Source organism: Myotis lucifugus, unplaced genomic scaffold, assembly GCF_000147115.1.
Source record: "Myotis lucifugus unplaced genomic scaffold, Myoluc2.0 scaffold_23, whole genome shotgun sequence".
NCBI classification, from domain to species: Eukaryota; Metazoa; Chordata; class Mammalia; order Chiroptera; family Vespertilionidae; genus Myotis; species Myotis lucifugus.
The window spans coordinates 415,872-431,075 of record NW_005871071.1 but is presented as its reverse complement, the minus strand read 5'-3'; the positions used below and the strand labels follow the sequence as shown (position 1 = coordinate 431,075).

Here is a 15,204-nt window from a genome sequence, read left to right as displayed (position 1 = left end):
TGTGAGAGTTCAAATAAAGACAAAAAAATTTCACAAAGAAACTATAATCTTAGTTTGATAAGAAAAAAGAAAAGCTTATTCCTGACTATGAAAATAACATGTATTCCTTTAGAAATTTTAGAAAATAAAAAATGGATAAAGAAAAATTCAATCACAATCCACCAACCACAATGAGTATTATTAACATTTTGGTCTACTTCCTACATGACTTGTATCTAGCAATATCATATTTTAATACAAAATTTGGGCTATACTCTGTGTTTGGTTATATAAATGGTTTCTTTCAGTTTAACAGTATAAGGCAAGCATTTAAAAGCTTTATTTTTAAATGATGGCAGAGCATTCCATGATACTTTCCTAGTGTGGAGGCACTTAGGCTGTTTAAAATTGTTTGCTATAATAAAATAGCCATGGATACCTTTTCTTTCTTTTGTTGAAATGTACACAAATCTTTGACAGATTGTGCATTTATTACTTTTAGTTGGATTCCCAGAGGTAGAATTACTCAGTAAAAAGGTCAAACATTTTAAGGGTCTTGATACACACTGCCAAACTGCCTGTCAAAAGGACCATACTAATTTACATTATATAACAGCAAGGATCAAGCTTTCAACAGGCAGACATGAGAAGAAACTGGCTTCCTGACAGAAGGAAAGTTTTAAAGAACTGTAAATTACTTAATTTGACAAGAGAGGGGAGAAAACATTGAAAATATACTTGGACCCAAATTATGGAAATCCCTAAATGCTAAGATAAGGAAATTTTATCAATAGGTACTAGTACTAGAAGTAAGCTATCAACAGAAGTAACAGGATCAGAATGATCAGAACTATACCTAGACAAAGATTAATCTGATAGTAGTGGGCACATATTAGAATTTTCATATTGAGACAGAATTTGTGTCATTTATGATTACAACTTCCCACAATAAAGCTTATAAAATGGTTAATAATAGGTGTGCAATAAATATTTGGGACAGGATAAATAAATATAAGGGATAGTGTGAACCACTCATAAAGAAAGTAACATTGACATAGTATATAGATTTACAACAGGAGAGATAAAGATAGATTTCAGGTAAAGAAAAGAAGGAAGATAGGCTCAGGAATTTATGGTTCTTGCTGATCTTACTATTAAAATGCTTAATAAATATTTACTATGTATCTACTATGTATATGAATGGTAACATGAACAACATGCACAAAGGAATGGGGGTGTGTTTAAGCATGGTAGAGCCATTAAAACTAGTCTGATGTTGAGATAGGGTATGTGGCAAAAGGGATGTAACCAATATGGGATATAAAGATTATCAGAGAGATAGTAAGACCAACCCCCAATGGATTTATGGCTTAGAACCAACAGAAGGCCAGGTCATCCAACATAGAGAATAATTTCACCTTCCAGTAACCCTTAGCCTCATTATTCTCTCATTGTAATACATTAGCATACTAAACAATGACCTACACACACACACAGAATGCAAAGCCCATATAAGGATACAAAATGGCCAACTGTTCTCCCAAGAATCTTCACCCCTTTCCCAGAAAAATCCTGAATATTCTTCCCCCTTATTGAATGCCCTACCCCCCAACTAAATGAGCTCCAATAAAAGGAGCAAATCCCACTAGGAAGTGGCTGCTCTACTGTGGAGTAGCCACTCTGTCTCACTATTTCACTTATAAACTCTTTCACTTTAAAGTCTATGCTGGCTTGAAACTGAGTTCTTTCCTGCTCTAAGCCAAGAACCCCACAGTGGTCACAAATCATCAGATCCCCAGGCCCCTGAAATGCCCAAATCAGTATGACAGGAAAAGACGGCAAAAGAGACAAAATGTGTCAACCAATTTATCCATTAAGCAATAAGCAATAAGTAATATAACATTAATATACTAAAAACACCTCTCCAGCAACTGGTAGGGGATGGATTAGACAGGAAGTGAAAAGAGAATAGATTCAATTCCCTACTCCAAGTGTGGTCCACAGACCAGCAGCAACCGCATCACAGGGTTTCTTAGAAATGTGCAAATATGTGCCTCACCAAAGACTCACTGAACTACAATCTGTATTTTAAGATCCTCAGTAATTTATATGCTTTGAGAGGACCTAGAGTAAAGTATAGAAGAGCAGGGAGAGAAGAGAGGACATTTGATTGTCCTGGAAAATGCAAATTAACTGTGAACAACAGTTCTCTGCTCATCTCTAAAAATTTCAATTACTCTTTTAAGACAGATCACCAAAGCAGCCAAAAGGTAGGAAGATTTAAATACATTTTAAATACTTTTTCCAAGAGTATTGATAATAATCTATCAATTTCAGATAGGACTTAGAAGAGGAAAAATTTGCAACTTGGTGAGATGCCATTACATTTTACAAACTGAAGAAAATTAGAGAAGCACATTTAAGGATTTGAAACAACCGTATATATTTTCCAAAACTCATAAAAATTTCCATTTTTACAAGTGTTAAGATACAAGTAAAATAAATTTACATATGAAAATTTCCCAAACTTATTGAAATCCTATCAAAAATTTCCCAAACTTATTAAAATCCTATCAAAATCACAAAGAACACATTTCAGTACTTTGCATTTCTGTGTGTATTAATCTTTAGGTCACTTGAAAATCAATATAATGAAATGGATATTAAATGGTACCAAAGAATTGTTAATTTTGTCAGATATAATCACACTGTGGTTATCTAAAAAAAAAAGTCTATTTTCTTAAGGAATGTATACTAAAATATATAAGAATGAATGAATTTGCTTCAAATACCTTACAAAGAAAAAGGAAGAAATACAGAAAGGAAATGTAGCAAAATCCTGGTAATTGTTGAATCTGAATCAGAGGCTGAATCTGAATGCAAGCCACAACCAGTTTTAATATAGCCTAAGCTAAAAATGGTTCTCCCATGTATAAAGGACTGTAAAAACAACAAAGAAAAATATACAACCGAAATGTTTTCCCCAAAACCTAGATTGCTCACTAGCTAGCCCTATACAGAAAAAGTTTGCTGACCCTGTTCTGGATGATGAGCATATCAATCTCATTCCACAGTAGAGAAAGACAAATCTAGTAAGCCCCAATAATACTTTAACAGAAACCAAGCAAAACACCTACTCCAAAATTTCCTAACATTCAAAATATATTTTAAATAATTAAAAATTATTCTTGTTTAATGAATATTTGAATAAATCATGTAACAGGCACTGTTCTAGGGCCAGGATATATAGAAGTGAATGAAAAAGACAAAATCCCTTACCTTCATAGAATTCTGGCTTTGTTAGGTTGACTTTTCTTATTTTAATCACAAATATTTTATTTTCCTTCCCTTCTATATGCTCAAGTACATGACTGTTCTGACATAAAAGCATTCATACATACTTAATTTCATTGTAAACAAACAAATCACTGACATAAAAGGTAGGTTAATAACTTTTATTATTTTATTTAAAATGTAGTAATTATGCAATACTTACTGGAGATCCAAAGTTATGTCCAACTTCATGAGCAAAAGTAATGTGAGAGACTTTGGGAGGTACATGAGACCCATAGTTCTGAACAGTAATAATTCCAGTGTTTAAGGACTTCTTCTTACCATCTGAATAGAGCTTACTTTTTTCACATATTCCTCCAGAGCTTCCTAATTCAGAGCAAAAGATGGCTAAATTAACATCTATTTCACCCAAAAATAACTTTCTAATATGTGCTATATTAAATTAAGACATTTTATATTTGAGTCCAAAATACAACTGGTACCCACATATATCAAATACTCAAAAGTTTCTTTGGTCCACGTTAGGAAGTCATTTCAAATAAAAGCTTTAATGAAGAAACTCCCAGGATTGAGTACAAAGCCCTTATAAATATTCCTCTGCATAACCAAAAGGTCCCCAGATTTTTGCTCCCAATAATTTAACAAAACAAATACTTTTGTTTCTGTTAAATTTGAATATATCAGTATTTACACTGAGTCAAAACCTACACCTTTTATCTTTTACAAAGAAAACTTTAAGTTCACAAAAGTTGAATAAAATATTCTTAAGTAGATTCTGAGAAACTCACTTCTACAAATAAAAGCAGTGATGCACAGGAGTATGTACGTGATTCACTATCTATCCTGAGCGACAAGATACAATTTTTTTTTTTTAAGAACTAGGGTTGCCAAGGTATAGGGGTGTGGGGGGTGGGAGAAGTAGTGAGAGGTTGGTAAAAGGTATAAACTTTCAATTATAAGATGAATAAGGTTTCATAATGTATACAAATAGCAAGTCAGGACAATGTACACTTCAAATATCTTACAATTTTATTAATTATACCTCAATAAAGCTAAAAAGAATTATGCAAAATGGGTAAAAAAGCACAACAAAGGGAGGAGGGAAGGTAGGGAGGCGTATGAAGGAAGGAAGGGAGGGAGAACAAAAGTGGCAAAATGTTCATTATCAGATATTCACTGTAGTACTCTTGCAACCTTTTGGCATGTTTAAAATTTTTTTTCAAAATAAATTCAAAAAATTAAATTATGATTTTCCAATGTATCTTGAGAACACTTTCAAATTTTAAAAGGAAACCATATTTTTACTTATACTTATTAAGTCGTTTTATAGTTCATTAAGAGTTCCTGAACTTCAGAGTTTAATTCCAAAATGAAAGTGCTTTCACATCTAAAGGCAGTTAACATAAGAAATTAGAAAAAGAACATGAAATTCAGAAACTGGCTGGCCAATCCATGTCTTTATTTACACTGTACTGAAAAAACCATAGTTCTCCTAACTATTGAAGATTTTTAGTGAGAAGTTCTTGAGTTTATATTCACATTTAAAAGGTTTCTCTATCTGAATTTTTGTTAAAATACAATCAAATGGATTATTCTGATAACTGATCAAATTACTTCAAATTAGCTGTGTATGCAAAGTTAGAACCAAGTTATTAAATCATTTTTAAAAACATAATATTTAAGCCGGCCACTCAGTGGTTGAGCATCAACCTATGAACCAGGAGGTCACTGTTTGATTCCCAGTCAGGGCACATGCCCGGTTGTGGGCTTGATCCCCATTGGGGGATGGTTCAGGAGGAAGCCGATCAATGATTCTCTCTCATCACAGATGTTTCTATCAATCTCTCCATCCCCCTTCCTCTCTGAAATCAATAAAAATATATTTTTAAAGAAAATAAAATTTAAAAAACAAAAACAAAAAATAAAAAAATAACAAAAAATATATATATATTTTAAAACCTAATATTTACAATCTCTAATAAAGCATATAATAAAAAGCAATGAAAAATAGATCTGCACAAATGGCATGATACAACTGCTGTCTTGTTCCTTTTAAAATTAGAAAGTATATGGCAGCAAAACATAAATTTGAATTACTGTTATGATATAATTTAGGAAGCTGAGATGATAATGTGCTTCACAGAAAAATAAACTGAAAGACTGGGGCACACGCAGATTTTAACCAGCAAGGGATTGAGAATCTTTATGATAGTCAAAACTTACTTACTACCTTTTCTACACAGAAAACTGAATAAAAAAGCAAACAGCTAATGAATAATGAATAATTAATGTATTTTCTTAAGATACCTCTACTTTTAGAGATGAGTCCTAAGGACTATATCACTATTTCTAGAAAGTAGAAAAGATAGGACTCAGCACTCTGTATAATAATAATAATAGTATACATGTTATAGTTTTGAACAAATAGTAAATTAATATCCTGCCTTAGCGAAGATTTGTCATATGCAAATTGGTCCAATGTAGTACTGTCAAACTTGAATTAAGCATAGAAGACTCCACACTGCAAATTTATCAGTTAAAAAAAAGTAGAGAGCATATATTAAAAACTCTGATAATATACTTTTCTGTATTTTTAAGATCTATCTAGTAAAAGAGAAGTTCAGACATATACATGAGGGTACTTTTCTGAAATGTAGCCTTTGTAATTCATATCTTATTTAATGTTTTAAACTGCTTTTGGTCTATTATTATAGGAAAAGTTCATAGTTGTTACAGGCTAATAGAATATGTTAGAATAACTCAATTATACAGAAAGAAATAGAATACTGTATCTAATTTTGTAACTTATAGTTTAATTTTCTAATACTGTAACTAGTTTTGATATGCCAGAAACTCAATTATTGGTAAAATATCATATATACTTATAAATAAACCATAACTAAATTTGAGCAATTGCTTTATATTATAAATTTAAGATTTTACTATGTATGTCATCATTGAAAAACACAATTGTGAATAACAATGAGAAGGGTGAAATGTAAAATTAGAAAAACTACAAAGGTAATAAAATATCTTGACAGAATCTAAAAATACAATTTTGATGTGAGCAGGCCTAAGTACCTAAAACTTAATAGTAATATGCTGACCATACAATATTGATCTGAGCTGTAATTCTGAAACACAGTAGTACCACTGCCAGATAGGTTATTAAAAAAATATCCGAGGGCATTTCTTTGTCTTTCATGTCTGGGGGACAGTACTCACATGTAATGAGTAGGGACCACAGATGTTAAACATCCTGCAAAGGACAATCCAGACCTGAATAAAATGCCAATATTAAGTGTTCTGTTGCAACATTCTAATGATGTAATTCTCCTAACCTTGTAATTAGACTTTTAAACAACAGGTTAAGAATTCAATAAGCTGTTGGTTATCTTGAGAACCCATGATAAGCTCTGTATGTCCTCAAATCCTAATATGTAAAATTAAATGAAAGTTTCTAAAATAAGAAAAACAGAAGAGACTATTTCTACCAAATGAAATGTCTCAAAAAATGTTCTTCAAATTTAATGAACAACATAAACTGACAAACAAAAATAGAGCCAGAGACACAGAAGCATCGAACAGACTGTCAAACTTCAGAGGAAGGGGGGAGGGGGGGGGAGCGGGGGTAAGAGATCAACCAAAGGTCTTGTATGCATGCATATAAGCATAACCAATGGACACAGACACTAGGGGGAGGTGAGGGCATGTGCTGGGGGGTGGGGGTGGCCGGGGAGAGGTCAATGGGGAAAAAAGGAGAATTATGTAATACTATACATAATACTTTAAACAAAGAATTTTTTAAAAATGCTTTTAACAAATGGTCAGAGGAATACTGAATGGTTCAGGATTAACTATGAGAGGAATTCCAAAGCTAGTGTTATTTAGTAACCTACTGATAAAACTAAGATGGATAATATATGAGCAGAATGTACTTAATTATCCCCCTAAAAAATGGCCCCTCAAAAGGTGTGTTATAAGAGTATAGCAAGTAAAGTAGAACAAAGGAATTATTTAATATAAATAATTTACTTTGCTAAGGAACCAATGTTTCAGTCTCTAAATTAAATAAGAGGCTACCTGCTTAACAGAGAACTGTGCTTATATAAAGTTCAGAGTAATTTTTCCAGATTCATATTCAAGATTGACTTTGTTTTGGAGACCAGACTCCCTTTATTGGGCTCTCTTTAAGGCCCAGTATAATATTTTTGTTTTTGTTAATCTTCACCCGAGGATATTTTTTACATTGATTTTTTAGAAAGAGTGGAAAGGAGGGAAGGAGTAGGTAGAGGAGGAGAGAGAATGTGAGAGGGGGGAGAGAGAGAGAGAGAGAAACATCAATGTGAGAGAGACACATCAATCAGCTGCCTCCAGCATTTGTCCCAACCAGGGCTGGGGATCAAACCTGCAATCCAGGTGTGTCCGTGATCAAAATTCAAACCTGTGACTCTTCAGTGCAAAGGCTGATGTTCTAAGCACTGAGCCACAGACCAGGAGGACAGTACAATTTTAAACTGGAGCCTCCAAGTCAACCCAATTCGTTAGTTGTTTCTACTTATTACAGAGTTGAGGCAGAAGGTACTATTTTCCTCATTAACAAAACCCAAGACAGCACCCAACTATACTATGACATTTAATACAAACAAATAAAAAGTAGTGTAAAAAAGACTTGAAAACAGAAAACCTACTATTCAAATGTTTCAACCTTCATTGTTTTCCCTGGCTTAACTGAGTCAGTGAAGGGAAAATAGCTAATAATTTGAGTTATTGTTCTGTGAAAATTAACATAATAATATCACAATAAAATCTTTTCCACTACCATATATTTGAATAGTGAAATATCTACAGGATTAAATGAAGTTAAGCTAAATAATGCACCAGAATAAAAATTAATTAGTCCAAATAAAAATGAGAAAAGATTAAGAAACAGAAACAGATCGTAAGTTGAGCAGATCAGCTATGAAATGCTATTTTAAAAAACAAACAAGATATAACAGCAAGCATTACTAAGATCTATAGGCAGAAATATGAAGTCTCAAAGGAAAGGGCAAAGACAGAACATATTGAGGTGAAAAATAAACAAATTGAAGCAAAATGATTTACCTGAATTTATAGAAACAGAATGGACAAGCACCCAGTCTCATAGCTCCCAATTCAGTGCTCTTCCCATCATGTCATAACAGCTAACCAAAATGATATTAAATATTATAGAGTAGTACTTATTTTATAACTGCTCTCTCTTAAGCCCTGACCAGTTTGGCTCAGTGGATAGAGTGTCTGCCTGTGGTCTCAGGGGTCCCGGGCTCGATTCCGGTCAAGGGCATGTGCCCTGGTTGCGGGCGCATGCCCGGTGGGGAGTGTGCAGGAGGCAACTGATCGATGTTTCTAACTCTCTATCCCTCTCCCTTCCTCTCTGTAAAAAATCAATAAAATATATATTTTTTTAAAAAAGAAGAAAATGAATTCTAACAATATAAAAGTTTACCAAGATGCAGGAAACATTTCAACTTATTAGAAATGCGTTAAAAAGACACAGCTAGGATATTACAGTATATAATACCTAGTGAAGTAACTACCAAATGCACTAAACCTGGAGTCAAAGGTCCAGATTCTAGATTCTGTATGATACTGGGTTGATCAGTCTCTGAACTTAAGTTTTCTCATATTCTCCAAAAAGGACACACAGATGGCCAAAGACACATGAAAAGGTGCTCAACATCACTAATCGTCAGAGAGAGACGCAAATTAAAACCACAAGATATCATTTCACACCTACCTACATGACTACCATCAACAAATCAACAAACTACAAATGCAGGTGAGGATGTGGAGAAAAGGGAATCCTAGTGCACAATTGGTGGCAATGCAGACTGGTGCAGCCACTGTGGAAAACAGTATGGAGTTTCCTCAAAAATTTAAAAAACGGAACTGCCTTTTGATCCAGCAATCCCACTGCTGGGAATATATCCTAAGAATCCTGAAACTCCAATCAGAAGGAACATATGCACCCCTATGTTCACAGCAGTGTTATTTACAATAACCAAGATCTGGAAACTGCCCAAATGTCCATTGGTAGGAGGTGAGGGGATAAAAGAAGTATGGTACATTCACACAATGGAATACTATGCAGCTGTAAAAAGGAAGAAACACTTACCTTGTGTAACAGCATGGATGGACCTGGAGATTATAATGCTAAGTGAAATAAACCAGTCAGAGAAAGCAAATACCATATGATCTCACTTATATGTGGAATCTAATGAACAAAATAAGCTGATGAACAAAACAGAACCAGAGTCATGGATACATGGTATTCTGAAAAATGACAGAGGGGAGGTGGGTGTGGTGAGCGAGATGAAAGAAGGTGAAAAGAATCGCCAGAGAACAGATCTGCATAACCCAAGGACACTGACAAAAAGTGGTTAGGGCCAAAGGTAGAGGAGAACGGGGTATAGGTGGAGAGGAACAAATGGGAGAGAAAATGAGGTCTATCTCTAATAATGTCAACAATAAAAGTAAATTTTTTTTAAAAAAAAAAGAAGCTTTGGTGAGGAGAGATTAACCAGAGAACTTATATGCATATATGTATAGCCCATGGACACAGATAATAGTGTGGTGAAGGCCTGGGAGGGGTGAGTTTGGGGTGAAGGTGTCCAAGGGGGGGACATTTGTAATATTTTCAACAAGATAAATAAATTTTAAAAAGGAAGCTTTGGAAATTGTTAAAAGGATATACATTACTAGCTTAAAAAATAGAACTAGAGCCCAGTGTGGCTCAGTTGGTTCAGCGTTAACCCATGCACCAAAAGGTCCCCAGTTTGATTCCTAGTTGGGGCACATGCTGGGGTTGCAGGCTGGATCCCCAGTAAGGGGAGTGCAGGAGGCAGCCAATCAATGTTTCTCTCTCTCTCTCTCTCTCCCTTTCTCTCTAAAAAAATCATTAAAAAAAATTTTTTTAAATTAAAATAGAGCAAGAAATAGAAAAGCGAAAGTATAGTACAAAAGATGCTAAACTATGCATAACAAATCATAGAATAAACTAATAAATATCTATACTAATAAAAGGGTAATATGCTAATTAGACCAGACATCTTCTGGACATCCTTCCGGGTGTCCTTCTGGATAAAGCCATGGTGGTGGGGGCCGAGGCAGAACCAGTTAGGAACAATCAGGCCGGCAGGGGAGGGCAGTTAGGGGGTGATCAGGCCAGCAGGGGAGGGCAGTTAGGGGGTGATCAGGCCAGCAGGGGAGGGCAGTTAAGGGCGATCAGGCTGCCAGGGGAGGGCAGTTAGGGGCGATCGGGCGGGCAGGGGAGCAGTTAGGGGGTGATCAGGCTGGCAGGCAGAGGTAGTTAGGGGTGTCAGGCAGGCAGACAGACGAGCGGTTAGGAGTCAGCGGGCAGGAGTCAGCAGTTATGGATTGGGAGAGGGATGTCCGACTGCTGGGATCGGGCCTAAACTGGCAGTCGGACATCCCCCAAGGGGTCCTGGATTGGAAAGGGTGCAGGCCGGGCTGAGGGACCCTCCCCTGTGCACGAATTTCGTGCACCAGGCCTCTAGTAGGAATATAAAAGCCTATCTTACCCTGGATAAAGCAGGGTTAAGACAGGGCCAGAAAGTCAATTCTTTTATAAAGAGAAGTTGATTCTTTTTTAAAAAGATAAAAATGATGCATCAGAAGAACTGCTGTACATATAGCTCAGAAGATGACAGATTGATTAGCAAACTATATATGGCAAAATTCACATTCAAAGAGTCTGTGATTCTTTCTACAGATCTTTCAATTAATAAATTCATGCCCTAGCCGGTTTGGCTCAGTCCATAGAGTGTCGGCCTGTGGACGAAGGGTCTTGGGTTCGATTCCAGTCAAAGGCACATGCCCATGTTGCAGGCTCTATCCCCAGTAGGGGCTGTGTAGGAGGCAGCCGATCAAAGATTCTCTCTCATCATTGATGTTTCTAGCTCTCTCTCCCTCTCCCTTCCTCTCTGAAATCAATAAAAATATATATTTTTAAAAATAATAATAATGACTAAAAAAAATCCTAGCCAGGTGGTTCAGTTGGCTGGAGCATCGTCTTATGTACCAAAAAGGTTTCGGGTTTGATTCCCAGTCAGGGCACATACCTAGGTTGTGGGTCCAATCCCTGGTCAGGGCAAGTACAGGAGGCAACTGATCAATGTTCCTCTCTCTCTCTACCTTCCCCCTTCCTCTCTCTAAAATCAATAAACATATCCTCAGGTGAAGAATTTTTTTTAATAATAATAATAATGACTAGAGAAAAATAATAAAGGCAGGTTTTTTCTTTCTACCTGCTCCTCCTGACCAGGGTTACTCTCCTTTCTATCTCAGTATAGAACAGAAGCAAAGCATGGTTTTCCCCTTTTAACTATAAAACTTTCTTTTAAACATTTTTTTAAATAATTAATAACATTAACTTCTGTAAAACATTTAATATTTTGCTTTTCATTTCAGAAATTAGTACCACTTTTTCTCATAAAATTATTTATTTCAGCTACTAAATGTACCAAAATATCAGGATATCTCCCTACTGGTACTCATTTCAAAATAAAAAGCTGCTTCATTTATTTTTCCATTTATATATATCATGCTAATGAATCTTGTACAGGCATCACTTTCTCTTATATTGTGTAAAATTCAGTCTGCCCTGAAAATTGCTTTTCGTTTCAAGTATTACATCAAGACATAGACAAACTACCTGAAGGTGCTCCAACCCAAGCCAGACCAAGAACGCCATCATCAAAATCTCGGTCAGTGAAGACATAGGCCAAACAGTAGTCATCATGATTCTGCTCAGAATTCAATTCCAGAAACTTCTCCACACCAATATTTGGAAAACGAAAGGGATTTGTGGGGTCCTTCTCATCAGCAGTTGTATTGATCTAAAATTAAAAAATAATTAATGTTAGCAGAGCCTTAGCGTAAGTCTCTATTCACCTCCTTCTGAATCTACCTGAACAATATGTTTGGGGCCCCTGGAAAATTAGGCCTCAATTAAGGCTTCTATGGTTGTACACGCTACCTCCAAAACCCCTTAGCTGATTTCAGAAGCCAAAAAGAAAAAAAGAAAGGCAAGGTGGAATGTGTTACATTTCTGAGCAAGTATTTAACAGATTCTTGAACACTTGGTGTGGAAAAACAAGTTCTTATTTCTAATCAAGTTCAGTTTCTAAATTCAATCATCTGAGCAAATCTCTTTTACTGCAAAATCTCCTATATACTAGTATGGTGACAAGTATGAGAACATAAAACCCTGTATTTCAGCTAATTACTAGAACATAAAACAAACTTGGTTCTCCTTACAAGTTCAATTTTTTCTCCTGAGTGTGGCAAAAAATTATATATATACATATATTTTTCTGCCAATTCATTTCTCTTACTACTTCAGGCTGAGTTCCTCTAGAATGTTTCTTTCTTTTTTAAAAATATAAATTTTACTAGAGGCCTGATGCACAAAATTCATTCAAGAGTAGGCCTTCCTTCCCCCGGCTGCCAGCACCAGCTTCCCTCCGGCCACTGGCAGGCACCCAGGACCCGGGCTTCCCTCACAGCCCTGGCTTCGTCCAGAAGGTCGTCCCGAAGGACGTTCAGTCTAATTAGCATATATGCTTTTATTATTATAGATTGATTTCAAAGAGGAAGATAGAGATAGAAATATCAATGATGAGAGAGAATCATTAATCAGCTGCCTCCTGCATGCCCCACACTGGGGATCAAGCCTGCAAACCGGGCATGTGCCCTGACCTGGAATTGAATCATGATCTCCTGGTTCATAGGTCGGTGCTCAACCACTGAGCAACACTGGCCAGACTAGAATGTTTCTTTTGACACTAGCTATTAAACTCCCAGTACAGGTTCCTCCTTCACAATTTGAAGAATAATGGTATTCTGATAACAAACTTCTGCTAAACAAAAGCTTTCATTTATCAGCCTCTGCTTCATTTCAGAGACCCCTATCTGTCCTTTGAAGTCCTAGAACAATCTGGCTTTCTTCAAATAAGTCAGAGAATTACATACAATATTGTTGCTAGAGAGTAAAAAGGGTAAGTATGATAGTAAACATTTTTTAGAAGGCAAACCTCAAACTATTGAAAATGTCAATAGTAAAGGGAGGATATAACAGCTAATAAAATAAGAATTACTGGTCTTTTTAGGATCTACACCTTTCAGTAAAACCAAGGGGCTTAGAAGCAGAATGGCAATTGCCTAAGGACAGATTTCAGAACATCTAACTTACCCACTAACAATTAACCAAAAAAAATCAGTTATGGTCATCTAACACACATACACAAAAATCCAAAACAAGCATGATATATCCTATCTAATAAAGAGGGCATATGCTAATTGACCCTCACACTGTCACAAAGATGGTGGCGCCCACAGCCAATGAGGGAATATGCTAATTGACTGCCCCGCCCTCAAAGATGGCAGCGCCCACAGCCAATAAGGAGGGAATATGCTAATTGACTATCACACCCTCAAAGATGGTGGCACCCACAGCCAATGAGGGAATATGCTAATTGACTGCCCCGCCCTCAAAGATGGCAGCGCCCACAGCCAATAAGGAGGGAATATGCTAACTGACTGCCCCGCCATCAAAGATGGTGGCGCCCACAGCCAATAAGGAGGGAATATGCTAACTGACTGCCCCACCATCAAAGATGGTGGCGCCCACAGCCAATAAGGAGGGAATATGCTAATTGACTGTCACTCCCTCAAAGATGGTGGCACCCACAGCTAATAAGGAGGCTCAGGTAACCAGGGCTGGCCGAGGCTTGCGCTGCCGGCAGTGGCCGGGTCGCCTCCTGCCCCTGAGGGCTCGCAGACTGTGAGAGGGGACAGGCCGGGCTGAGGGACACCACCCACCCCCAGTGCATGAATTTTCATGCACCGGGCCAATAGCATACATTATATATATGAATATACGTATATATGTATATATATGTATGCTAGAGGCCTGGTGCACGAATTCGTGCATGGGTGGGGTCCCTCTGAGTGGCCTGCAGGGATCGGCCCGAAACCCGCAGTCCAACGCCACCTGCAGCTCCTACCTGCCGCTCCCGCTCATCTGTGTCTGCCGCGGGCTCATGCCCAATCAGTTCCTATCATGAGAAGCTCGCGCTTCCACAGCAGCGCTGGCCAGCCATGAGCCCTGCATCTGGCACCCACCCAAGGGGAGTGGCCTGCGGGATCAGGCTGAAACCGGCTATCCCATATCCTCCAAGGGGTCCCGGATTGCGAGAGGGTGCAGGCCAGGCTGAGGTACCCCACCAATGCATCGTCGGGCTGGGGAGGGACCTCAGGGAGGGCTCCAGGGTGTGTCCGGCCCATCTCGCTCAGTCCCAATTGGCCGGACCCCAGCAGCAAGCTAACCTACCGGTCAGAGCATCTACCCCCTGGTGGTCAGTGCACATCACAGCGACTGGTCAACTGGTCAACTGTCTGCCCCCTGGTGGTCAGTGCATGTCATAGCGTCTAGTCAACCATGACTAGAAATGGAACTGTGACCTCCTGGTTCATAAGTCCAGGTTCAACGCCTAAGCCAGGGGTCCTCAAACTACGGTCCGTGGGCCACATGCAAATACAAATATTGTATCTGTTCCCGTTTTGTTTTTTTACTTCAAAATAAGGTATGTGCAGTGTGCATAGGAATTTGTTCATAGTTTTTTTTTAAACTATAGTCCGGCCCTCCAACGGTCTGAGGGACAGTGAACTGGCCCCCTGTTTAAAAAGTTTGAGGACCCCTGGGCCTAAGCCATGCCAGCTGGGCTAGATTTTACTTCTTAAATCATAAACCCAGGTATCCCTTCTGTGTGTGCACATATGTATCTGTGTGTATAAAGCCAAGAGTAAAGATACACTGCATCAGTAATACATGTAAACTATTGCATGCATAAAAAGCAAGCCTTCTTA

General features: G+C 37.4%; 1 protein-coding gene across 1 annotated transcript in view; it reads right to left on the bottom strand.

The window, feature by feature from the left end:
- Nucleotides 1-15,204, bottom strand: part of ADAM10 (ADAM metallopeptidase domain 10) — a 117,879-nt gene that overhangs the window by 41,669 nt on the left and 61,006 nt on the right. Inside the window, exons 7-8 of the mRNA XM_023751601.1 lie at nucleotides 11,990-12,173; nucleotides 3,476-3,639 (exon numbers count right to left, since the gene is read on the bottom strand). Coding sequence (XP_023607369.1) covers nucleotides 3,476-3,639; nucleotides 11,990-12,173 — 348 coding nt within the window. The remainder of the gene's footprint in view (nucleotides 1-3,475; nucleotides 3,640-11,989; nucleotides 12,174-15,204) is intronic.